At 38.6% G+C, this 26485-nt stretch overlaps 1 protein-coding gene across 1 annotated transcript; it reads right to left on the reverse strand.

The window, feature by feature from the left end:
- Positions 1-1223: 1223 nt before the first annotated feature.
- Positions 1224-26255, reverse strand: RORA (RAR related orphan receptor A). Its single transcript, XM_053464627.1, has 10 exons — positions 26194-26255; positions 14470-14555; positions 6969-7110; positions 6471-6866; positions 5820-5941; positions 5001-5133; positions 4021-4128; positions 3241-3351; positions 2759-2871; positions 1224-1740 (listed from the first exon to the last, which is right to left on the reverse strand). Exons 1-10 carry the CDS (start codon positions 26219-26221, stop codon positions 1576-1578), a joined length of 1404 nt encoding a protein of 467 aa, XP_053320602.1. The 5' UTR covers positions 26222-26255; the 3' UTR covers positions 1224-1575.
- Between the last annotated feature and the right edge of the window lie 230 nt (positions 26256-26485).

The following is a 26485-nucleotide window of genomic DNA, read 5'->3' on the forward strand; positions in this document are numbered from 1 at the left end:
GACTGTTGAAAAAAAATAGATGCACTTTTAAAAATATATAAATTTTGTTTCCTGAAGTGGTTCAAGATTAATTTTCATGAAACATTATCACCTTGTTCCCTCCCCACTCAACTAGCTCAACAAAAAAAAGCCCAAGTCCACACAAAACACGCCTGGGCAGAGACTGTTGCAGCTAGGAATGGAATCATTGGGTGGAGGCAGGTACCCCTTTTTTCCCCTTCAATGTATATATATATGTTACGTGTGTAATCCCGACTATTATGTCTGTGTGCCTGCACAGCTTGTATATCCAGAGTGAGCGCTTATACGAATATGAGATTCACTACATTCTGTGATGTCTCCCTCAAATGTAGTGTGGGTATTTTGTCTATTTCGGGTTTAATATTACTATTTCACTTTTTACTGGGACGCTTCATGAAAATCCATAAGCAGGGCTACAAAAGTCATTCCTACTCATACTTTACAGAGAAGGTATTAACTAAATGGATCAACCTTCCATTAAATGCGGTAGAGGGAAGTGAGGCAATTTAAACATGCATTGGATAGGCATAAGGGTATCCTGAATCTACGACAAGACCAAGGACTGAGTAAGGTCTGATCCCCTGTATCAGGAAGAATTGGCAGACTACATGGGCCCGAATGGCTCTTATCGGCAGTTCTTTATTTCGGTTGTGAAGTATACCATGTATGCTGGTGGTACTTGTGTATAAACCTGAAAACTATATACTAAATTTCTAATCTTTATCTCCCAACACAAAGAAGCAGTAAAACAAACACAATAAGGACATGACAACTGACATAGACCGGTTGTTCCTTTGAGCATCCAAACATCTAGCTGGTCATGAAGCCCAAGACTGTGGTTAAGGGGCGAGTCTAAACCCCCCTTCAGCACACACACACAGAGGGATAGTAAACAATTCACCAGAACCAGCCATACCTGCTTCCCCAACAAACAAACAAAACACTCATGAAACAGCAGCAATTACCCCTCCAACACCTTTGTTGAAATATCTATTGCTTTTGCACTATATCTCAATGCGTGATGTGCGCACAAGAACTACGAATAAAAAAACAAAAACCACAAACCACTAAACAAAGAGAAAACAGCGGCAGGGAAAAAAAGGTGCAAAATGAAACAAAAAAGTGCCATATTGAATCAGACCGACGAAATCTACATCCGGTCCCTACACTTTATATGCTATCTCTTTAGCCACATAAATGTTCATGCCCATGTACCCTGTAATACATATATTTATATATAAATAATATTTTGCTTGTATTGCTAGAGACTTCTGTAGTCTCACGGTTAAAAATGCAGGTGTGGTTCTACCTTACCAGCCTGCCCATCGATTGGTCCATAAGCTCTCTCCTTAACCTCTTGTAAACAATAACCCTGGGGAGTGAGAGGTTAAGGACAAAAGTCTGATCATGTCACCCCTCGCCCTCTCCTCTGGCATCCAGGTTTGCGTAAAGTGTCTTGGTTCCTCTTCTCTATGTTCACACTTATGTGTGCAGTAGATTCTGAATATTCTCTCCTGAAGCAGTGGGTGTTCCAGCCGTCATCAGAAGTTTCTCCTATCCCTCGAGTTGCATGGCTGGCTCATATTCAGAGGTAAAAAGTTCCTTATAGAGGGGTGGAAAGTGATGTCTGACAATGTCCGGATATATTGCTTTGAACGCCATGAGTTTCTCTGCGTGACGTCCACACAACGCACGCAGGGTTGAGACTTTGCATATTAACTGAAAAAAAAAGATTTTTTTTTTTAATTATCATTAGAAAAATGGCATTCTCTTGTGAAAAAAACACCATATTCTACCATTACAAAAGTTGCAGTGTGTTTTAAAGTTGTGTAATATGCACATCCCTTTTGGCACATGACCTTCTTGTGTATTACCTCCTTTAACAGCTAATGACTCAAGTATGAGGCAACTCCTGTTACATTTGGGGCAAATACTTTTAAAACTTTCTTATACTGACCTTAAAACAATTAACTGAAGGAAATATAATTTTACAACTTGTCTACAGGGATGCAAACATTTGCACGTTAGAGTGTATGTGCACAATCCTTGACTACTACGGGATAGATATGCATATGAATGGCACATGACTATAATAAACATATGGTTTAAACATGCTGAGCATCTATACATACACAAACATTTACATTCTATAACTGGATGAGCTTCAGTTGAACAATTAGTTTGACCTGGTGCTTCAAGAGTAGAATAAGAACCAGAGCAAAGCAGGGTCAAACATCCCCTCTTGCTTTGTATTTTGGACCTCTTGGGTGTCCATACAGACACTTATGTGGAGAGGAGTGCAGCTCAACATGCTGAGCTCAGGGTCATGCTAGCCCAGCAGGCCACCTCACTTACTACAAGTACATTCTGACATATAAGATGTAATTCTTCTGTAAATTTGTACCCTGATAGTCAAAAGAAAGAATATACTGTTTTGTTACTAGTAAAATGTTCAATAACATCCCAAAGGAAAAACTGGTGATTGCCCTTCCAAATGGTTTAATTGTGGAAAATGTTTCTTCCAGAAAAGATAAACAGTTTGAGGAGTAAATCAAATACAGCCTCTGCTAACCTTATAGCTGATAAGGGTGAAATATCCCTATATGTTGCTGCTCTTGGTGAAAAGTGACTCCAGCTACATTGTTGTCTAGTGTGGTTTAGCCTGGTATACAGTTTGTTCTTCCTCATTTTAGGACAGACTTAGACCTAATAGATATATTTCACTGCACCATTTTACCTTGGTTAGGATCCCATCCTCACGGTGGTTTTTCTGAAGAACATGTTGGAGCGTGAGTTGGATCCTCTGTTGGAGCTTCTCAATCTTCAGCTTTTCCTGAAGCCAAGATCGATCTGAAAATAAGTAATGCCTTTTAATAAAAAGTGGTAATTGTTTTTACCTACTAAACAGTAGCAATAGCAGTAGTAGCACTAGGAACTGAGTCTATTCAATAATTAGTGACAAATTCATCAGAATAATGTGCAGAATTATATGACATGCATGAACTCACTAATTGCCAGCTGATATAACAAATCAACCCGCATATGATTTTGATTAACATAATGCTGAATATTGCAAAACGTAATTTGTGTTCAGTATGTTGGAGGACACTGGGTTTTTATCTGCAGGCAAACAGCATATTAGCAATGGAATCTGTGGAGCTATATAGCTGTAATTCGGAATTCTCCAATCTTGCATGATGGAATGAGGCTCTTCCTTACCTCCTGACATTAACACAAAGGCAGAGAACAGCGCAATCTCATCCTCTGTCAGGTGCAGGGAGCACAAACTCTTCCCAAACTCAAATACAAAGCTTATGAAGTCTTCACACCCTACAGATGAAAGGCAAATGTGATACTGTGAAATGCGACATCAATGGAAGGTATAACAAGAATGAACAGGTGAACATAATGAGCAAGTGTGTGTTTTTAGCTATTCCTAGAAGACAAAGTGGTTGCACACTATCATCATGTAGCAGTTCCAATTAATTGGAATTCAAACTTATTGCTTAATTGATTACCAGGTCCAAATTAACATAAATGTGATAGATATCTATCACACAAACATAGATTTTGACTACAGTCCAAAACATATTACCTGATTTAGTCAGGACTTTTAACAGAATGTTAATGGTATAGCAGCAATAAAGAACAATTGGTTATATGTTAAAATAGACACAATAACTTGTAATTTGGTGTGTCAGAGCAATCACAAGGAAAACAAAGTGTTCTCTATTTATTTTGGGCAATTCACAATGGTACCTGGCCATTCCAGATAAATTCTACAGGCAAATTCCTGATTGTTGCAAATATTGCCCTACTGTGATCCTGCTACAGGTTTATGTTGTGTCTCTATCACAGCTTAGTAAATCTGAACAACACTGAAATCTAGAACAAACTATTCGTATATGGAGTTTTACTAGTGTTGTGTTAATCTGTTTTATTATATGTGAACTATACAAAGTGGTTGGGGGTAGTACGAGAATTAACACTAACACTTACCTAGGGATTTAAACACTTCTATGCCAGCATATTTGCCATCAAAATAGACTGTGTTGTTCTGTGAATCGAAGGCACGACACATTCGGATAAATACGACTTCTAAAGAGCCTGCAAAAACACAAAAGATGACAGTTCACATAGTGTGGCCTTTTGTTGTGTAGCCAACCTGAGGAGCCATCAGATCACTGGCTTTCTGTATAGATGTGACTGTTTACTGCCCATCCTACATCACCATCTCTGGGTCCATACATACAGTCACACATTACTATGCTGCTACATACAGATCAACATTTTCCAGAGCCATAAACAGAATATTCTACATGGGCCATACATCAGTAAGTGTAAGGGAGTTCTCATGACTGTTGTCAAAATGCTTGACAGGAACAGAGCTGTTTTTTCTAACACGGATATGGATGCAGGCAAATATACATGAAAATGACACGTTTAATTGTCTTTTTACTGCTCTGTGGGAAGCACAATAAAACCTGCTAGGCACTTTCAATGTGTTAATGCTTGGATTCTTTCTGTAAAGAGCCTTTGTCAGTGGTACAAACAAGGCAACTTTGGGTTTATTTCTGAGAGTTGGTCCATGGACAAAATCACTTGAAAGCGTGTACAGAACCCACACTGTGTAAATGATAATGTGAAATGCACATTAGCTGATACTAATGAACAAGCAGATTCTTGTACTAATGATGTCCCAATTTACTAATGACCAAGCAGCATTTTGTATTAAAAAGCCGCTCTACTCAAAAACGTTTCCGAATTAAAAGAAAAAGTTATGACTGTCCTTTAACCCCTTAATGACAAAGCCCGTACATGTACGGGCTCAAAATGCATTGTTTTCAATGGGTTTAGGGACCGCCCATTGTCCTTAACGGTTAATATGGTAAGCAAGAATCCCGCCATTTACATATATTTCCTAAACCATCACAGCTCCCATATTTCATCACTCACAACAAGTATTTTTGTTTGCGTACCTGCTTTCAGCAGCACTATCTGGTCATTCTGACAGAGCTCCATAAATCCATCAATGCGTTTGGCAAACTCCACCACGTACTGTATGGCCTCTGTGATCTTTACTGCACATAGCTGCCACATCACCTCTCGTTGCTGTATAGAAGAAAGCAGGCATGATTAAGGATATATCTGTACACACATCACATGATCGGTTTACGAATCTTATCTATGCATATACTCTATATGTGCATCTCAACAGCACTGGTTAAAAACAAGGTACTGTTGCATTACTGCAATCAAACAGCCATTTCAATTCACCATCCACAACAACCCACATACAATTATTATAAGTTATATAACCCATGGCTATGGTAAAAAATCTCCCTAATATATCATAACTGCATTTAAAGGACTATTTAAAATGATTCCATATACCCTGATAGGGGCACAATGAAACCTAATAATAATAGATCTATGTTTAACAGAGCCTTGAGAGAATGTTAAGATTTCTTGTGCATGTGAAGCATCTTCAGGCTATTTGCAATCCCCCTCTCATCCACTGCTTCCTCTCCTAATAGGACCATTGTTTTCAGAGCAGGCTCTTGGTCACTAGTAAATCACTCTAAAAGGGCCACAAGTGGATGTTGCCGACATTACGTAATATCACATAAACCCAATGTAAACTCCTAACATGTCATCCTATCAAAACACTGCCTCTAAAAATTTGATGTCATTTCCAGGTGCTTATTAGAAAAAAAAATGGTGACCAAAGAGGTAGGTACTAGGGTGCTGTCCTGGTCAAGCCAACATAAATACATAAGAGTAGACTCCTATGATACCTTGCTCTGATAGCTTTCAATCTCTTCCTGGAGGAAAGTTTGCCATGTTATCTGCTGCAGCTCCTCCCGTAAATACTGGCAGGTTTCCATGTGGGACTTGGAGATGTTCTGAGCAAGATGTTCTGCGAACAAGTAGAAAAGTTCAAAGTGAAAAAAGGGGTTGCATCTTCATTTGTAAAATAATAAACAGACCACCCACCTCCTCAGTCTAGGGTCCATCCCACAACTATTCTGGTCATACACACCAGCAGACATATGAAATATCTCCACCTGGTCATCTCTACTAATACTCCATTTCCACTGCCCACCAGCCAATGGCTGTTGACATAACCCATAGCAATCTGTGTCCTTATAGAACCCAAACATATTTTCCCCTCTGAGTCTTTGTTCAATCCCGTAACTGATTTTAACCTTCCCTCACCACTTCTCGTATCCCGTTAGAAACACAAATCTCTTACTTTGTTATTATGAATTATGTATGTAATTTGATAAACAGAATACTAGAGCTGTAAGCAAAATGTCTTGAACTGATGCTACAATGAAATTACTGCTAAAAAAAATTGGTGCTCTGGGAGCCAACATATCAAAGATTACTGTTAATCCATGAAGTTATATGAATGGTAAAGTCTAGGAGCAGCCAACGTAACTCACCAAGTTCTGCCATTGAAACTGTTGGAGAGGTCTCTCCATTGGTGAATGAGCAGTATGGGAAGAAGGAAGAGGCTGGTGTGTAGTCGCATAGCGGCTCAGGTTTGATGCCGTTGACGTCCAAACCAGACTGGTCAGGAGATGGCTGAATGTCAAGGTAGAAGCTGCTCACAGCAGATTCCGTTTTTCCCTCCTCTGGTGTGTGCCCTTCTATGTAACTACCCATGTCATCACGCAGCTCTGTGAGCCCATTGGGAGTTAGACTGTACCCTGAAGGAGTTAGTGGTTCTGCCTCTCCTGGCTGCTGCTGGTGGTCTCTCTGTTGCTGCATGCGATGTTTCTGTACCTCGGCATACAGACTGTCCCTCTGTTTCTTGGACATGCGGCCAAATTTTACAGCTGGAAAGGTATAGAGAAGGGTTCAACCAGTGGTGACCACTGAATTTTAGGAGAATACATTTTCCCAATTATGATGGATATAACATGGCCAGCAACACTCACCGTCACGTGACATGCCCACTGCAAGGCATTTCTGCAATCGGCAGTGCTGGCATCGGTTTCGACTTGTCCTGTCTATCAAACAGTTCTTCTGGCGTGGACATGAATATGTGGCGTTACTCTGCTGGCTCCGTCGGAAGAATCCCTAAGAAGAAGGAAAAAAAGACTCCTGTTACCAAAAAAAGTATATGGACCAAAGTTGAGGCGGTATTTAATCCACTATATTGGCATCCACTCAAAGGCTGCAGTATTCATCTACATATTTTTTTGTTAAATACTATTCATCTTATGTCTAGTTAAAATGTCTTTCTATCCACCTTTGACATCATTTTTTTTTGCTTTTGCCACCTCTCTCCAAAGCAAAGAACACAGACTGAAAATAGTCTACAAGTCTGTTTCCAGTAGTAACTACTCGTCCCTTATTAATATATTTATAATATATAAAAGGTCCATTTACATATTATTTAATAATAAACAATGAGAAATATTATCCAGCCCAGTATCAGAAAGTCTTCTTTCTCTTTCTCCATTACCGTTACTGTACTCTGTGTTTGAAGCCTTTACTTACCCTGTATCTACAACTACCTGAGCAGCCCAATCTACATGAAATTACAAGACACAGGTAGTGGCTAAAGCTACTCTCTCCACTATCTTTTGACAATTCCCACCTTATAAATGGATTCCTACAGTTCATTACCACTTCCACTCCTGTATACACATATGTCTTAATTAGCTGCTCATTGGCTGTTTAATTACAAGGAAGCAGCTGCCAGCTGCCAGGCCTCTCTGTACCGGCGGCCACGCTGAGAAGTCTCCGCTCCAGCAGGTGACAAGGAGACTCTCTGAAAGCTATGTGATTTATGGCTGGCTGCGGCAGGATCCTCTGGCTCATTAATCTCTCAAATAAGGCCTGCAATTAAAATGTAGGTTTGTTTTTGACATGTTTCTTTACCTCTTACAGCTATGAAGACGAAACCTATATATTCTGTATGGTTACAGATGCAGATATAGATCCGTATGAGGGACTCTTGCTTATATATTAACCCCGTCAGTGTATGTGTTATGTAATATGTACATCTCTCTGGGCAAGGGGTAGTGTAAGAGTCAGGGGGTTTACATATGTTTTGGGAGACGGGCGCATAGGAGATGGAAGTCTTTCCCTCATAGAACTGGGAGACATGCAAATTAATCAATTACGTGAAAAGAATTATACATTGCAAATACATGCTATCCAGTAACTGAAACATACTGAAAAATATTATATATTACATGCCGTTTACATTTTAATTGTATTACGCTGTGCACAATAAAATCTTTTTAATCGGTACAAAATCAACCAAGGGTATGTTTTGATTTTCTATTTATCTGTCTTTTTACAGCTATTCCAAAAATGATAGATAATCTTCAAATTTTAATCATTACTATAAGATTTGATCTTATCGTTTGTTACTGGAAACATAAACTACTTCTTTAAGTCTTTAAGTGTCTAAAACAGACTCTATCTGTACCTGTATGTCTTTTGTTTAATGTATCATTAATTCTGTATATTGTCAAGTTATTGTTCATTTTAACATGAATGTAATCTACTGGTGCGCCATAAAAAATGTAATAATAATGTAATTATCTCTGAACAGCAAAATGAAATATGATCACTCCGTAAAGGCGATAGCTAACAAGCAGCTGTTGTCAAACTATACATCCCATGATACATTAACTGGCTGTTCATCAATAGTGTATTATGGAAGCTGTGGGTCTGTGACAGCTGGAAAACTACCACTTTTTTATTCAAACATGTCAGACGGCCATAGTGGACACCAGGTCCCCTTTTTCTTTGGGGGACGTACTCCCCAAAGGAAAAAGGAGGAGAGCCGGGTGTTTGTGCTCCTTCCCCGCAAAGAGAAGGACCACTGACGTCTTCGATGGAGGGCTACCTAGTTCCTCCCTCACCAAGAAAACTGTGTCAAAATGCAAAAATCTATACGCTGTGCTGTGTCTAGATTCCTTTTTCAGTAGATAAAAAAAGCATAAAAAACAAATAAGCATGTGCACAGTGCAAAAACTATGTACAAAGGTGCTCCATAATGAAGCCCCAGCCATTTAGGCTGGTGTGACAAAAAGACATGCACTGAATACCAGCCTAAAAGCCAGGAAAGGGTTAAAGCACTGTCCTGCTAGGTTCCCTGTGGCAAAGGCAATCTTTTGGCAATTATTTGATAGGGAACCGGTTAGTCCCTGCTCTACTTGTTATAGAAAGCCTTGGATGGGGTGTAGGGTGGAGTAATGATAATAGTTATTACGAGGAACAGTAAAGTTGGGGGGGGTGAAAGAAAATTCCATATGTAGGCGCGTTTCTCACAGGTAATAATTTAATTACTGCTCAGCAATCCTATTTGCCAAATTAAATATCAGGTAAGATGGGAAGAAAATTCCATTTGGCGTCATTTAAATAAAACAAGGTCCTTATAATCTAGTCTACTGGATTGTGTACTACTCAAAAGTAGCGAAACAGAAGAATCTCCCTAAGTGTGTTTCTAATGAGGTCACGGTCTTCAAGGAACACTACTACTATGAAAACCTTTTTGATTTAATAATTGGGTAAAATATTTAAAATCATATTTTAAAACCGAGATGCGAGACATGAAAAGAGATGGGTGGTTTTCAAATGCGATCCACTCATTAACACAAATTCATGAAACTGAAAATACAAGATAACTAAAGGAAATTTATTTTTTTTATTGATTTTTTTTTTGTTTTTTAAAAAGGTTATAGGTCTGCGGAGATGAGATCCCTTTTGAAGGCTGCTCTCTGACTGTCCTGTGTTTGAGATTCTAGAAACCATCACACCATTATTGCATAGAAGGTTTAGATGAGTGGAATGCAGTTGTGGTAGTCTGTTACATAAAATGTCCAACATGAACCCATACATGAAGCACAGAAATAGTCTCTGAGCCCCCTTCTTGTTCTACACATCTAGCTGCTCTGGCTTACTCCCATTCGAGATGGGCTGTACAATTACGTTCTACATCTTACAGATCTGTTTGTCTGTGGAAACAAATACACAAGAAACTTGTGTCGATGGGGGGGGGTGTTTTTGTTTTATGAATTCCAATAGATGTGATTAACCAGCCTTTTTGGCTCACAAAGAAGCGATAAAAAAACCTGGGCACTGTGTCAAACATGATATGGTTCCGGGGGGCACTTTCCTGCAATGCTATGCCCTAGCACATGGTGTTTTTCCAAACTACTCATAAGAAGAAGCTAGGTGATTTGTGACCAGGCAGCTAAAAAGACAAGAGGACTGAACATTAAGTTTGAAAACAGATTGTATACTTATAGGAGGAGGAATTAAATGCCCCATACATCTGCATTAAAGAACAATGTATATATATCTATCCCTTAACATTCTTTACTTACAAGGGGTGAAACAAATACAAGACTTACCATCTCCCTCTGTGCTTAGCTACTTAAAGCAGCCAATCACTATCACTACATTCCTACTGAAATCAATATGAGCGCCTTTTTTATAAATGTGTCCAGGGAGTCTTGTTAGACCACCTGTGCAACTGCAAAGAGTGGATTCTAACACGGAACATGTCTGTCTCGAAGAACCTCAGATGACATTAAAAAGTAACAAGCTAGGTTAATTTCATTAATAAAAGGGCTAAAATCCAACTGCTTTTCTGCTTTCTCTAGCTACAGTTGCAAGCAGTTTTTTTGTGATCTTTTGAATGTATTTAGCAGTTATTAGCTCTGAATCATCCACCAAGGCAAAATGATTAATTATGTATCTAATTGCAATCATATACAAATACGTTTTCCCTGTGTTTCGCTACAAAAATACATTATTTGTCGTAAAGTGAAAAGGATAATCCTCAAATAATACATTTTATATAACTACAGTACAAATAAGTTTTTATAAACAGTCAAACAGTGATGTTGGAACTGGAACTGAAATCAACCCATGGTCAAATAGCGGCATTGGAACTGAATCTGGAATCAATTGGGGTTCAGTTATAATGTGTGGATCCCAATCTGCTGGTTTGGCCTCATTTATAGGTGACAAATATTTAGCTGCACTAGTGCATTACCGCTTTTTTGCAAATATTTTATATAAGTTATTCTTTAATGAATCACTACTGCCTCATATATATCTGAGCTCTCCTCTGCCTTCGTAACCAGCTCTGGCCAGACATACTAAACTGCTTACATCACAATCTTTATCACCTTCCCTTCAAATCCTATCAACTACTGGGATCTGTCCCTGCCAGCATTCCCCATCATCAAGACTATGATCTTGCCAGACTTCTTATACACTGACCACTGGCTGTTCTTACAACCACCTGGCTACCTCTACTACGATACTATGAAGCCTCATGTATTCTGACCACCAAATCTCCGGTGCATGAAATATAGAACCAATAATTATAATAATAAAATCCTCAATCCTCAGGATCAGATCGAAGGGTGGGAGGGAAGGAGTTTATTTTATTTGTAGATTGGAGGGTGGGAAGGGGTTAATGAGGGGACCGGGGCGTTAATGATGGGATAAGAGAGAGAAACTGGGGAGCTGCTCTAACTGAAGGGTGCAAGGGAAGACGTTAAATACATACCTTATAGCAGCCTGCAGTCTGGCACTCTGAAGTAGCATCTGCCTGATGTAAGTTGAACTTTAACTCTAAAACTATAGTGCGTGCTCTACCCAGACCAACTAGTTGATAACTATTTTCGATATCGATAGCCGATTAGGTGCTTCAATCCTAAACGTATCTCCAAATATAATTGAAAGCTCAGAAAAGAAAGGTAGTTTATACCCACATCGCATGAAGAGCTTTGTAGTATTAACAATCTAACCATATCTACTTATATAAACATAATGATCCCTACAAGAAAAAAGTATGGTAACAACTGAATACATTGTCTAAAAATATTAATTGGTAATTGTGTTGCAAAATCAGAATGCCTTTACTCTAAGGCTAAGGTGGTTAGAAGAGTGTGCCAGGCAATAGTTTAAAACTTGCTGGTCTAGTCATGCTAATTCAGACAAAGCTTTAGAAACACCCCTCCAAGTCATATCACATGCTCAATAACATGATAAAAGTGCTATCATGTGGTTTTCCTTTAATACATTTAGTGATGTGCAGCCTATACGTGCAGCATGGCAAACACGGACAACATAAGTGAGAACTTAATGTTTTTACTACAAGTTCCGGTTGAAAGAGCAGATCTTTGGTCACATATTATGTATATATATATATATACATATATATATATATATATATGTTTTTTTATAGGTCTGAAGATTGCCCACACCTCTCCCCACCCTGCATGCAGTGTAGGGCAATAAAACTTTGGGTCATATAGAGCCCACCTACACATCTTTCTACCTAACCACCCTGTGCTCACGGGGTGTTATTTAAAAGCACCCTGTAATGTGAAACAGAAAACAGAAGGACCCTACTTAACTGAAGCATATGAAATTAAACTAATACTTCCAAAAAACACATTTTTTGGCACACTAAAATCAAATGTTTACTATGAGATTCTGGAACAATTTTCTTATAACTGTGAGTTTTGTAAGCTCGTGAGCAGGGCCTTCTTTACCTAATTCGGATTGCCTTAGTTTGTAAGTATTAGTTTTGTATACCCTTGGATATACCATGAAAATACGTGTGAAAAATAAAGTAGACACTCTTTGAATGCTATGGTTTACCATATCAGAACATGACAATCATCTGTTCCTTAGCAGGTCTAGGACCTGGGGACCTTGCAGTCAGTGAGTTGACCATGAGCTCCTCTGTATACCTAAGTATTCTAGAGTCAAATGTGAGGCCATCTGTCCAACAGCTAAAACTTGGCCACAGTTGGGTCATGCAACATGACAATGATTCCAAGCACACCAGAAATACCACAACATAATGGCTGCAAAAGGAAAGAATCAAGGTGTTGCAATGGCCCAGTCAAAGTCCAGAACTCAACCCGATTTAAATGCTGTGGCGAGACCTTAACAGAGCTGTGCATAAACAATTCCCCGCAAACCTCAATGAACTGAAGCAACTTTGTAAAGAAGAATGGGCCAAAATTCCTCCACAACGATGTGAGAGATTGATAAAGTCATACAGAAAATGATTACTTCAATTATAACTGCTAAAGGTGGTTCTACAAGCTATCGAATCATAAGGTGTACTTCGTTTTTCACACATGGCTTTTCTTTTTTGTTGAATAAATCATGACACGGTGTATGTCATCTGTTGTTGTTCATCTAAGGTTGTATTTACTTAATATTTAGACCTACTAAGGAACGTATACTTGTTATGTCATGATATTTAATACCATAGAATTCATAGACGGTGTACTTTCTTTGTCAAACGACTGCAAACAGTCTTTATTTAAGGTTCTGTTCTTATGTTATTAAGAATATGTTTTACAACATCTCCCTCCATCTCCGAAAATCTCTGTGGTCTTAGTTGTTTTTTTTCCTGAACAAACATACAACGTATGAACTTTACAACTTATCAATAAAGCTATCACTACATTATATTATAAAACTTAATATTTTAGGTAAAGGAGAAAACACGTGACGTTACAGCAACATTGCAGCTATGACATAAAACATAACACAGAATAACACAGATAACACACAAATTACCTTTAAAAACCCACCTGACTATCCCTTATTTCTAAAAATGGTCATGTTTTGTTGTTTTTGTTTTTTTAAAATACTGTACTTTGAGGATAGGCTGACTTGTCTGGATTACTATATAAACCGAACGTCAAATCCTCACATATGCAATCTATATATTAAAATCCTGCCAGTATGCATTGGAGAAAAACATTTTTACTAATTCTCTTACATTAAGTTATTTACCACATAAGTTGATTTGGATCTGGAATAAGAGGATAATTGTATAATTACTGTACTTTTTAGGTAGGGAGGGCTAACTTAGTAAAGTAAATTCACATTTTGTTTTTTAAATTACAATACTCAGAGATGTTTTACATACTTTAAAAGTCTGAATAATACCATCAGAAGCACACAGTACCCATGTATGCCATCTCACCTCTGAGTAACAGAACAGAAAGGACATGTTTCACTGAAGAGCATTAAAAAGTTATGGTACAGGTTTTAGGGCATACAAATCTAGCCCAATAACCATGGAGTATATAATTGCATTTTTCTGCCTAGGGCACGTGGCATAATGATTTGCCAAAGGTCATTGCAAGCGACATGAAGCTATTGCGGGGTCCCCTATTTCTGATTCAATGTCACAGTGCAAGCAGTTACCAATTAAGCTATTCCTGCTTTAAGGCACATATGGACCATCCCTTAATTGTCTGTCATTAGGAAATACCCATCCTGTTGTCAATGTTACTAATAGTCTACCTTGTGTTTACACATACATGCATTAGTGTAGCATTAGTGTAGCATTTCTCTTAGGAACCAGCCTTTTCTTTGAAAGGAGTTTAACATAAAAAAACAGTGATTATTTTCTGTAATATACTGTACCTTGCAGCCTTCGCACGTGATGACCCCGTAATGGATCCCTGATGATTTGTCCCCACAGATTTTGCACGGAATTATTTCGATTTGAGCTGGAGAACAAGAGGAAAGAGCAGAGTTAATTATGTTCCATATTAAGAAATGGTTGAGGTGAACCCGTACAAAATATTCAGGCAGGGATGCTATCCCACTTCCCTTAGGGCGCGCATCTAAAATTGTAGCTGTTCATTATCTGAAGAATTTTGGGTAATTCAAATAGGTCATATAAAGTGTTACGACATGTGTGTTTGTGTCTTCTTGTCACACGCATTATTTACATAAATGCCGGAAAGCAATATAAACAAACATATGCACAGAGTCTCATACATAAATGATTAAAATACATGTGTGTGCGCAAAGTTTATTAAAGGGGGTTCTTTCTATAACAATTTAAAAGGGATACTAAAATGACTCCACAACTGTACAGCTACAGGGATATATGGAAGGTTGACTTGTCTGGAAAACTACTGCAGAGGACAGCGATATGATGCAGAGCAGGGATGAGTTCAAGCCTCTGATCCCTAGCAGACCATTTACCCAGAGGTACACATATTATAAAGAGGATTTATTTAGGATAGCAAAGGGCAGCAGAGAGTGCAAGGCACATAACGAAACAGATCTGTATCTGGAAAGTCATCACAAACATGTGAATTGAGTTTGTTATGATTTGGAGTGTCTGGAAATGCATAATAAGCACATTGTTCTCTACTCTGTTTCAGATCATCGTGCAGATACTGAAATGTGTGCTACCCATAATGAACATTTCCGTATCTACAAAATAATAATAAACATATGTTTCATAATTCTGCACATAATTAAAAGCAATGATACGTTTCATGCTGCCTTCCGTATTGATCATTGTATGATCTTACATATAAGCAAATTTCCTTATTCATATCCAGGAGTATATTTTATACACATACATGAAATTAAGTAGACAAAGTTTTCCTGAAACTTTAGTTCGAAATAAAGCTTTACCCAGTTTTACTGTGAATAGACCCAGAATGAATGCAATGTATACGTGAATCATATCTTCAACACTTTTCCACTGGAACTTCTTGCATCATTCTCTTCCACAAATGCACACAACCAACACCAATAAATTGTTATCTGTTTATATACTTTATTACAGATACATTTAAAGTGTGGTGATTAATATAAAGCACAGTTTCAAAACCTATATGAGAATACACATTTTAACCAATGTGACAAACATGGCAGAGGTAGCGTCTCCCACTGGCTGTGTGCTGCATGTCATTCGAACTCTTGCTAACTTTTTCCTTTTATAGGAGACACACCATCTAGGGCAGTTAAAGTTGTTTGCGCTCGCACAGCAAGGTCTAGCAAGTAAGCGAGTTGAAGGACTGCATTTATTTATCATGAGGATCTTGGTCTTGCCTTTGTTGCCGTTCAGACCAACCTTTAATGATGTGGCAGTCAATACGCTGGTTTTCTCTACTGTTTGCTGTGCAAAAGCAGTGCAAGGTCATCAGCAAACTCAAGGCCATTGAGCTGGGTCCACAATGTCCATGTGATTCAGTTTGGAATCCAATGATGGATGGACAGCAAGCATCCTTGTCTGACTCACTCCGTCATGGGACTTCTTGACCAGCTTAGCTGGGATACCATAGTGTCGAAGGAGCTTCCAAAAGGTCTCTCAATCCACACTGTCAAACGCCTGCTCATAGCCGACAGAGTTCTTGTACAATGAGAAGCTTCACTTCAAGGACTGCCCAGAAATGCAGTCATGCTATCTGGTTCCGTGCATTATCTTTTCTGCTGGAAGTCTGCCTGCTCATCTCGTAGCTGTGGATCGAAGGCGTCCTCCATTCTCTCTAGGAGGACCTGGAAGACCTTCCCTGACACTGACAGGAGTATTATTCCTCTGTAGTTGGTAAAGTTGTTAAGGGTCCACTTCCTTGGGGATCTTGATGAGGTATTCCTCCTTCCAGCCTGCTGGAATCTACTCTTCTTCAATGAAGCATCTTGGTCTGGCGGGATGTTGTCAGATCCAGCAATCCTTTGTTGATCTCATCTCTGGTTGGCTTGTAGCAGTTGATCGGGAGGTAGTTGCTGGCTGGGTATGGCAGGTAGATGTCTGGCTGATCTGGTGGTGATGGCCTGTTCAGGAGTTCCTCAAAGTTCTCCACCCAGACAATTTGGCAAATATTCCACATTTATTTACACTATAGGTTCTCTTTAACGTTACCAGGTCTTCAAGTACACAGTCTAAGAAGACATTTGAAAAGAGTAATTATGGTAACTTTTATAGATAAGGATACAGGTGTTAAGCTCTATTATGTGCATGCTTTTCATATACATTTAAAATAAAGTGTCAGATTTCTCATACTTAATCATTTGAAAATTCCCTCAAAATAAGTCCTTTAGGTATATGCTATAGTGGTCTATTTTCTTGCCAAAGGTTCCTATTTGCCAATACATGTTTAACTAATCCCTATGCTATGTCTCTGCTCCTTTCTGCCATATGTGTTTCTTATATGGATCACATAGATTATCTGGCCGCACCCTCATATGATGACACCAAGCTGATATTAATCTAAGTCTTCCAGATACCTAGTCTAACAAGATTCCCAAGCATTCTATTCAGTAAGGATAAGGTCCAGAATGATGATGTAATTCCAGTCTCTCTGTCGGACTTGACTGGCAAGAAAATTATTCTGGCAATGATTTACATTTGTTACATAGGACTGAGCCAACCTGATAATTTTGCCCTTGATATTGCTGCGCAGAGACTGATCATGAAATTTTGGAATACTTCTGCAAGGAAGAACATGTGATAAGAGGATAAGAGAGCTGCTTTGAGATCCCTTTACCAGTGTCCTATAGATATTATTTTTCTCAAATCGTCTTGGCAATTGACAGCTTTTCATTTCTTATCCAAGTTGTTTATTGTTTAACTATCTGGGGCCTGACATTTACAAAGTTTTGGCATCAAAAATACATTGATTAAAGCCTATAATTTGTTCAATAAGTGGAATGGTTCTAGACATATCTGGTTTAATAGTTAAGGCGTGAAAGCTTGGCAAGGCTGAGATCTGCTTAATTGATGACATTCATGTCTTCTGCTTTGCCGTACACCAAACACAAGAAGTAGATATTAAGGGGACACCACACCACCAACAAATAACGCAGATTCAAGTACTTTGACTTTGTAAGTACCCGCAACATGCATACTTAAGATGAAAAAAGGACAAACACTTTTAAAAGAATCTGCAACACACCATTGTTGATGCATTCATGAGGCTAGTGGAAATTGTGAATGCACTGGCAAACAGAGGTGTTCAGCCAAATGCATCTCCTGCCAGCCAAGGTATGAGGAAAATGCATGAGATTTTTAATCATGGTGATCACCATCGTGGAAACTGACCATGTGTGCATGCACTATTCGCCAGGACAGGAAAGTACTTACGAGTGTAACCAGGTGAAAATGACCCCAGTGTACATATGTAAAGTCTTCCTATTGAAGACAGCATGGCTATGACTTCTGTGTCAGGCAAGTGTTTTTTTTTTTTTTTTTTTTTTTAAGAAGAAAGCATATTAAAGTATTCACAGAATATGTTCATTTCTATTATTGTATAGTAGTATAATATGCCTTTATGAATGAATAGTGTGTTTTATGTACATATCCTTCTTATGACTTAAGGACAAAAATGGATTTACACTTAAATCAAGCTGGTAAGATGGCTCAGAACCATGTCTCACAGTGGAACAATGGGTTCCAAATGTATGTAGAATTGAGGAACATTGCTGATTTCTGCATCTGTATGTGTTGTAGCTCTGTTGTTTAGTAGAGTAGGCCAAGATAAACGCCCTGACTTTTCATACTGCCTTATGATAAACAAGGAAATGGCTCACAGAGCAGGAGTCTACAGAAGAACGGACTTCACTAGCATTGCCATAAAGAATCAGCTGAGTGTGGTGTTTGAGGAGAGAAACTCTCCCAAATATTACATAACTGATAATAATGGCAACCTCCAGGTCTGCATACAAAGAAAGTTTATTGGAACAAAATGAGATAAGTGAACTGAAATGGCTACATAAGTAACTGATAACATCAGACGTAGATTACCGAAATAGAAACAGAGAGGTCTACAGTGATATTAAGAACCAAAGAGGGAAACAACAGCAATATACATTGAGATAGAGGAAAAATAGCAAGTGAGAGACAGAGAAAATTAGCAAATTAGAGGGAAGACTTGAGTGAGAGTGTGTCTCTTTTCATCGCTGGACAGAGAGAATCTGGTGTGTATAAGAACACAGGGTGTGTATGTACTGTACACATAATTATACGTGTACTATACAGACCCAGCTTACCGAAGCAGATAGAAGTACATTACATAATTCTACTGTTCTTGCCAATTTAGCTTCAGACGCAGTTTTACTGAGAGATTAATATCTGGGTGTTAGATATGCAAGAAATTCCATTGTGCAGGATTTGTATTTATAAATGTCAAAAATAATGTTTCAAAAAGCTTTGTAGACTTATGTGAGATGGGTAAGGAACAGAAAAACTGACGCCCATTATACCGCACGGACTGCAAACTTATACGGGGCAGCAAGGGCACATACATAGATTCCCTCCGTAGACCACCTCCTTCATAGATCATTATAGAACTACAGACGTTGTGGTCTATTCACAAGTTTAGAGTTGGCAGGGCCATTTGCAGGGGAGCTGAGGTTCTAATTCCCTCATCCGCCTATTCATTAAGAAGACACTGGCAAGTTTCTTCCGCTAGAATGGTTGAGCTGGCCCAGCTTAATTCAATGTGTAAGCAACAAATCTTGCTGATTTAACTATGTATATTACACCGGGTCAGCTGAGCTCTTCCTGCAGCAAAAGCTCACCAGGGTTGGCACTTCAAAATGTATAGTGAAGTGAACGAGCAGAAACCACAGCACTTCTTTTTACAAAGCTCCCTTTAGTGAATAAAGTTTGTTTCCTTATGTTCCTGCAATCAACACATCAGAATGTACCCTAAGAATGTTCCTAGGTTGCCAATTTGTTAACTTTACTTTGTTAAAAAGTGGTAACTCTAAGGTTCTTTACAGACATGCTGAATCGTGCTAAGCCATGCTATGAAAAGCATAGTTCTCCTCAGTTCTACCTCACAGGTTCAGTAGCTCTGTGGAAATGGTACAAACAGCCTGATCACTTCTCTGAATGTGCCTTGTGTTTGCCAGGCCTCGTAAATTGTGGTCACTGGTTGCCAGCCTCTTTGTTATGATATAATACTTTTATGAAGTGCGTATTAAACATGCTTGTAATTATTTCAAGGTATCACTATTAAATGATTTAGGAAAACAGATGTAAATGAAGCTAAGTCACACTAAAGCAGAGGTCTTCAAACTGGCCCTCCAGCTGTTGCAGGAGTACATCTCTCATAATGCTAAGAGGGTGGCAGAAAGATATGGGAGATGTAGTCCTGCAACAGCTGGAGGGTCACAGTTTGGGGACCCCCTGCACTAAAGGGTGCCCCAGGTGGATTAAAGCTCCATCTATGAAGGAAATGAAAAGCCCAACAGACGCACCTTTATGGACCCAGAGCTGTGGCATGTTTAATTTTAAAGATTCAATCACAATTCACATGGGATGGCATATTATAAATTAAACTTCATCTCACAATTCTGTAATTGACAATATTTTGAGTGAAACTATTACTTTCTGGAAAGTAACTCCTATATTTGAGGGTTTCACAACCCTTACACCTAAAATACACCACTGTAGGAAGATTGCATGCCCTCAAAGAAAGGATTCTACCACCAAATAACAGACATATTGTGAAATGACATTGAAAAGTGTGGACATGAAATCTACCTCATTCAGATGTTATTATCTTTCTAAAGACAGCAGGGATTTTGTTTCGGTGACAGCTTTACACGGCTTAAGATATGAAAGGTACCAATTCAAGTGTTAAGTTGTTGCCAGTTTTGGTGCAAAACTGTAATGCCACTGTTACCTTACACGTCACATTTTCTATTTTGTTTATTATTACCTAACACATAACATATTGGTTTTAAGCCTTTCTTGTGCCAAGCTGGTGTGTTGCTCATTACTTTGGCATCAAGCTTAGATGTACACTTGTGATGACGCACACTGTTTCCCTGGGTCTTACAACAGCTTCTGCGTTGTTCTTGCTGTAGATGAAGGCTGTGTGCTGGCAGACTCTAGAATACACCTATACTGACTCTCAGGAGATGACAAGAAAATGGCGTTTTATTTTTGGTAACCTTTGTTTGCAGAGTTAAAGGGGTATAAAAGTGCTATAATATGCACCATAATTCATATGATAGTTGAGTTTCACCTTTGAATTAATATTTTCCCACTGCAAAAGCATGAAGGGAATTGTTGTTGTAAAAAAGGTCATGCGTGCTCCTTATGTGACTTTCATTTTCTACGTTAACCTCTAATTTTAGATGTGGTATCTCTATACTGAGCCCATCCTCATGTTTCAATAAGACAAAAGCATCTGCACTGAGATTCATTTCTGCCATAGAACTGCAATGTGTCCCACCCAAGGGCTGAAAAAGGAAAACCAGGTAATATTAATTATGCTTTTAACTAGGGCAGGACTGACAACACTCAGGCCAAGGGCAAATCTAGTGAAGCGGTCCAATAATGAAGTGATCCAAAACACTCTGGCACACAACAAGGTTTTACGCTAGCAAGTTATGTCCAAAATACATTTACAGGAAAAGAATGTGTAGAAAACCTGATTTATTAATCACAGAAATGCAATCTAAAGCCCTTCTTACTTTCTATATCTCGGTGAATATACTTGTAACACCTAAAAAAAACACCTAGAAAAGAATTAAGCAGTGGCCCAAACTCTTTAACTCATACTATCCTAAAGGGCCACTACCCTCCTTGCCAGTCCTCATCTGCTTTTAACACATTGTTTCTGTTTCCGAATGACTGTCAGTGTCGTTATGCGATAAAAAATGTATTATCAATATCATTTATATTTATACCCAAACGAGCAAGATTATGCACTAAGGTTTAGATTCATACGACTTATTAGCTGAATTGTCAAACGCAGTGTTCTTGGAACTGACCCCTACATGTGATTGAGTTTGCAAGTCTATTTCCGCCCCTTCTACCACAAACCTCACTGCTACACTACAAAAACAGCAAGCAAAATACCTAATTGTTTAATAGGTAAACAAATCTCTCAAATGCAAAGAAGACAAAATGACAATTGTTTAAAGGTCCTATGTATTTTGGCTCTGGTGTTTTTGCACTGTAAGTAACGCACCCTTTCATGGAAAGCTACTGGGGAAGTTTTTAGAGTAGTGGGAATAGTATTGCTAACATTTTCATTAGTCTTGCAGTTGATCTAATTTAACCCTTAAAAGTATGTGGGTAACAAAACTTTCTAGTACATCTCTAATGCATTGTGCTAACCCATCAACCATTTCATTCATTTAACTGCTGTTTGCTTATCCAAGTAACAATTTCATTCTTATTCAGTCCTTTGGACATAGGAAACTAAAAATAAATAAATAAATCAAAGTTGCAGAAAACAAATGGAAAAAACAGATTTCATATAATTGGGTTTTTTTCCCCCCGGCAAAATTAAGAAAAACCTAATTCACTCTTTATCTTCCAGACTTGGTTATAATATATAACTATACAAGCCCTCACTAATCCTATATATTATAAATATAATTATTATATTTATGCTGATAAAACATTGGTAGAGAGGCCCCTGGATTATATAACCTTTAACTAATAGCTGGGTATAAATGTAATACATACATATACATACATTATATATATATATATACACACACACACATTATATATATATATATATATATATATATATATATATATATATATATATATATATATATATATATATATATATAAAACCACTTGCGTGCATTAGCAAATACTGAATTTAAAAGGGTTTATATCTAGAATATATAAGTTAAAAAAAGCATCAAACCACAAAACCAAACTTTCTAAATTAACTTTAACATAGCCAGCTAGGTAAGTGCCATCTTTAGTAACAGAAACACTCTATTATATGAAGCATCACATTTTACTGAAGCATCACATTTTACTGTACTGTTTTTAACCAACTGTATGTTTTGTACAATTTTTACAAGATTTCTACAATAATAGTAATAATAGTAAATACAGCAAATTCTTAACTAATTAATTTGAAAATACAGAAAGATACTTCGACCGCAGGAAGACTATCAACATACCACTTGTTTTCATCTGGATTTCACCAGTGCTGCACCCGTCCTGTGGAATTCCCTTCCCCGTTCCGTCAGACTTTCTCCCCCGTACGCAACTTTCAAAAGCTCTCTGAAAACCCATCTTTTTCGAGAAGCGTACAACCTTTCCTCCTAACACTCTTAGCCATCATCCTACTCAAGCCATCTGAAGGACCAACAACCTCTACAGCTCATCCCTGCCCAAGCAGTCCCCTCAACCACCAACTAGATTGTAAGCTCACAAGAGCAAGGCCCTCTTCTACTTTCGTGCCATTTTGTTATTATGTGTGACTTTAAATTATTGCACTGATAGTAACAGCGCTACGGAATCTGCTGGTGCCATATAAATAAATATAATGTAATGTATATCACAGGCAGTTAGAGCATCGCAATCAACATCAACATGAAACCCAATCAGACATCAGAAAAGGAGATGAAAATGTGCAGTAAGTTAATGATATACCTTATTCAGCATTTAGCTGTATTTAGTTAAATGCAAATAAGTAACCTATGTGTTTTCTGCACAAGGCATCTCATCATACTTCCAGAGACACGCTGGTGACACAAAATCCATCTCAGCGATTAACTGAACACAGAATAATAAAAATACGTTATAGCAGCTATTATTTAGTAAACTGGGATTATTTTGTTTTTAAATACATTTTAGAAATGGATAGCTATTATACTAAAGACTTTACAGTATGTATATTTAAAATTACAGAAACAAAACCCACTTTTTAGTGTTTGCATTATTTCTGCCACATAAAAAAATCAGGCTACCTAGTGTTTCCTATACAGAAGTTTTTTTCCCCAAATTTTTCAATAAAAATGTCCTACTTTGAAAAAATAAAATAATATATATATATATATACACATAAATATATACACACACACACATGCATGCCAACATAGTCTTCCAATAAATGTCTTTAAGTCTGGCTGACCTGTGTGCATTACATAATAAAAATCCAATCATATGGGCATGCCAGAAGGAAAGCATCTATACAAATATAAAAAATCACTTGCCACTAGTAAAATTAGAGGAGCCCTGGTTACCTGAGATCTACCCAGCACTGAAGGAATATATGTTTAGATAATGTAGTTAATTTTATATACAAATAGCACATAACATCACAGTGCAATTAGGAACAAGGAACAAGGAAAGGACAACAAAAAAAGATATCTTAACGTTGACTACTTATTTGTACAATACAAACAGGCTTATGCTATGAGAAGTGGTAAATGCTCCAAAGATGTTCAAGCCCTTTAAGTCCTAAATGTATATTTAAGATGAGTTCATATGCATCCCCCAAACACTAGCATAAAGATCATTAGGGCAGGGGACCCCAACATTTGGATAAAACTTTCCGCTCGTGCGGATAAAACTTTTGCTCATATATGTGTGAGTGTGGTGGCATTACTCCTTTTGCAGAATTTTGTTCTTTCTTATCCTCCTGACTGCTGTCCACACAAGAAGATTACACATGCGACTAATGCTATTGCTGCCTTTTACCCTAAATCTCAACAAAAGCTGGTTTGAACGCTACCTTGTGAATCCTGACGGTACTATGATGCGGGACAGTACAGGTGAAATGACATTATGATATTTCTTTAGAACTTGCCGAGTTTGGTTATACTCTGATGCTGGTCACTTGTCTCTCTCCCACCTTAAACATTAAAGTTGAAATTTCGTTTCAGCTCCAATACATGTAAAATGATGACAGTGGGTGCTGTGCTGTGTACACCGGAGTTACACATATGTAAATTCACGTATCTTCTACCATTTGCTTATTTTCATTAAACTACATTCACTAATTACCTTTCACACTAGTTGGAATATAGATATATTATATATATATATATATATATATATATATATATATAATATATAGATATTATTATATATAGTGTAAAGAAGTAAACCTTTCCCTTTTTTTACTTTGTAACTTTACATGTTCTATTATACGCTTAGAATGTATGTATATGAGACATTATATATATATATATATAGTGTATAAGACTATATTACACAGGTCACACCTGTGTATACCTAACACAACAGCGATATGTAAAATGAAGAACATGCGTGGGGCAGATAGACCCGAAGGTTGAAAGTTTTGTTAAGGGATGTAAGCTGCATACAAAGCAACCCGGTTTGAATATTATGAAATACATAATAAGCATGTGTGTTCATAACAATGATTTGTGTATAGACACAAACCACAGCTCTCTTGTAGCTATACACGCACAAGCCGGCAGCTGGTAACATAGATAACGTAGGTCCTGTGCGGCATGTCCTACACCAGACAGACGTGCTGTAGTTGGATTTGACTTTTCTATGTTACTTTTCTGCGGGATCACTGAATACATGCGGCTTCTGTTTATCTATATGAGTCACCTTAACATTCTCCTGGGGCTTCGAAGCCAGGCGCAACTGCGATTAGCAAAAGACAATACATTATAAGGGCCAGAAGACAATCCAGAGCAGACGGACACAAATCTCTGCACGACTATTACCTACATATAACGCGGAGACGTATGAAGACATTAACGTTAAAATATAGAGAATGCATAGGCGTAAGAAACTTGAAGTTTAACGCGAGATCTCCATGAGAGGAGAGCCATTAGTGCTGATTGTATTGAATAGTTACAAAGAGCAACATTTTAGTCAACAAGGCCACTATTATGAGTCATTTCGTTTTCATCCTTCAATAAAGTATATAGAACACAGCCTTTTATATTCAACATGCTGTTACAGATTAATAGGTAAACAAACAAATAACCCAGGACAGATCACACACAGTGTGCAGCCCGGGCACTGTGTGCTAACATTGTTGCGATAACGTTAATCAACACAATGAAACAATATTGAGTCCACTAACAACAGCTAAAGGAACGGTAGGTACGAGCCGGAGCGGTCACCCTACTTCGGGGGGTATTCTGTTAGATGGTTACTGCCCGTGGGAAGTGCTCCGGGCGTCCCTGCTCCTCATGCGATGCCCCGCTTACGGTCGCCGCTTTGGCACATTGTCCTTGACTTCTTGAACCCCTACTGCCTCGGCGTCTCTCTCTGTAACACAGTTGCCCGTCTGCCATATTAAATGCCCTAGACTCCCTCTGCCGTCCCCCGCATGCCTTAGTATCCCTTTGCCCCTCAGTCACACCGTTTCTTCTTCCATGCTGGCCTTATCTCAGTCTGCTCCAAGCTCCAGAGATAGGCAGGTTCTGCCACTCTCTAGTGCCCAACAGTTTGCTCCTCACCTACCCAGAAGCATGACACACGTTGCATTGGCATTCACCTGCCCGGCCTTTTCTCAATCCAGCAACTGAATTGCCCGCTTTAATCCGCTGCCCTGCTAGCGCTTGTGCCCCTCAGAGCACCCTTCAGCCCCTGCCAAGGTAATGGCACCTACTTGCCCCACAGGGTCTCCCCTGAGCTCTTACCTTTCATGGCCGCGATCACATAATACATGGTAACCCCGCTGTGCCCCCAGCACACAGCACCCGCATCAGCAGCCAGCTCCGCTCTGCCGCATCCCCCGCCCGGAGCTGCCATATGAGAGTCCATGTGACCGAACCAAAACACACCCCCAAATCTGACAGCGGGAACGCCCCGCGCCACCAGACCCTCCAATGACCTTCAGCCGATTGAGAGACGAGTCCCTCCCACCCGACTCCAGCCCCACCTTACACGTGGCTTACGTGTGACAGCAAGAGAAACGGAGACAGAGACCGA

Source organism: Spea bombifrons, chromosome 4, assembly GCF_027358695.1.
Source record: "Spea bombifrons isolate aSpeBom1 chromosome 4, aSpeBom1.2.pri, whole genome shotgun sequence".
Taxonomy (NCBI): domain Eukaryota; kingdom Metazoa; phylum Chordata; class Amphibia; order Anura; family Pelobatidae; genus Spea; species Spea bombifrons.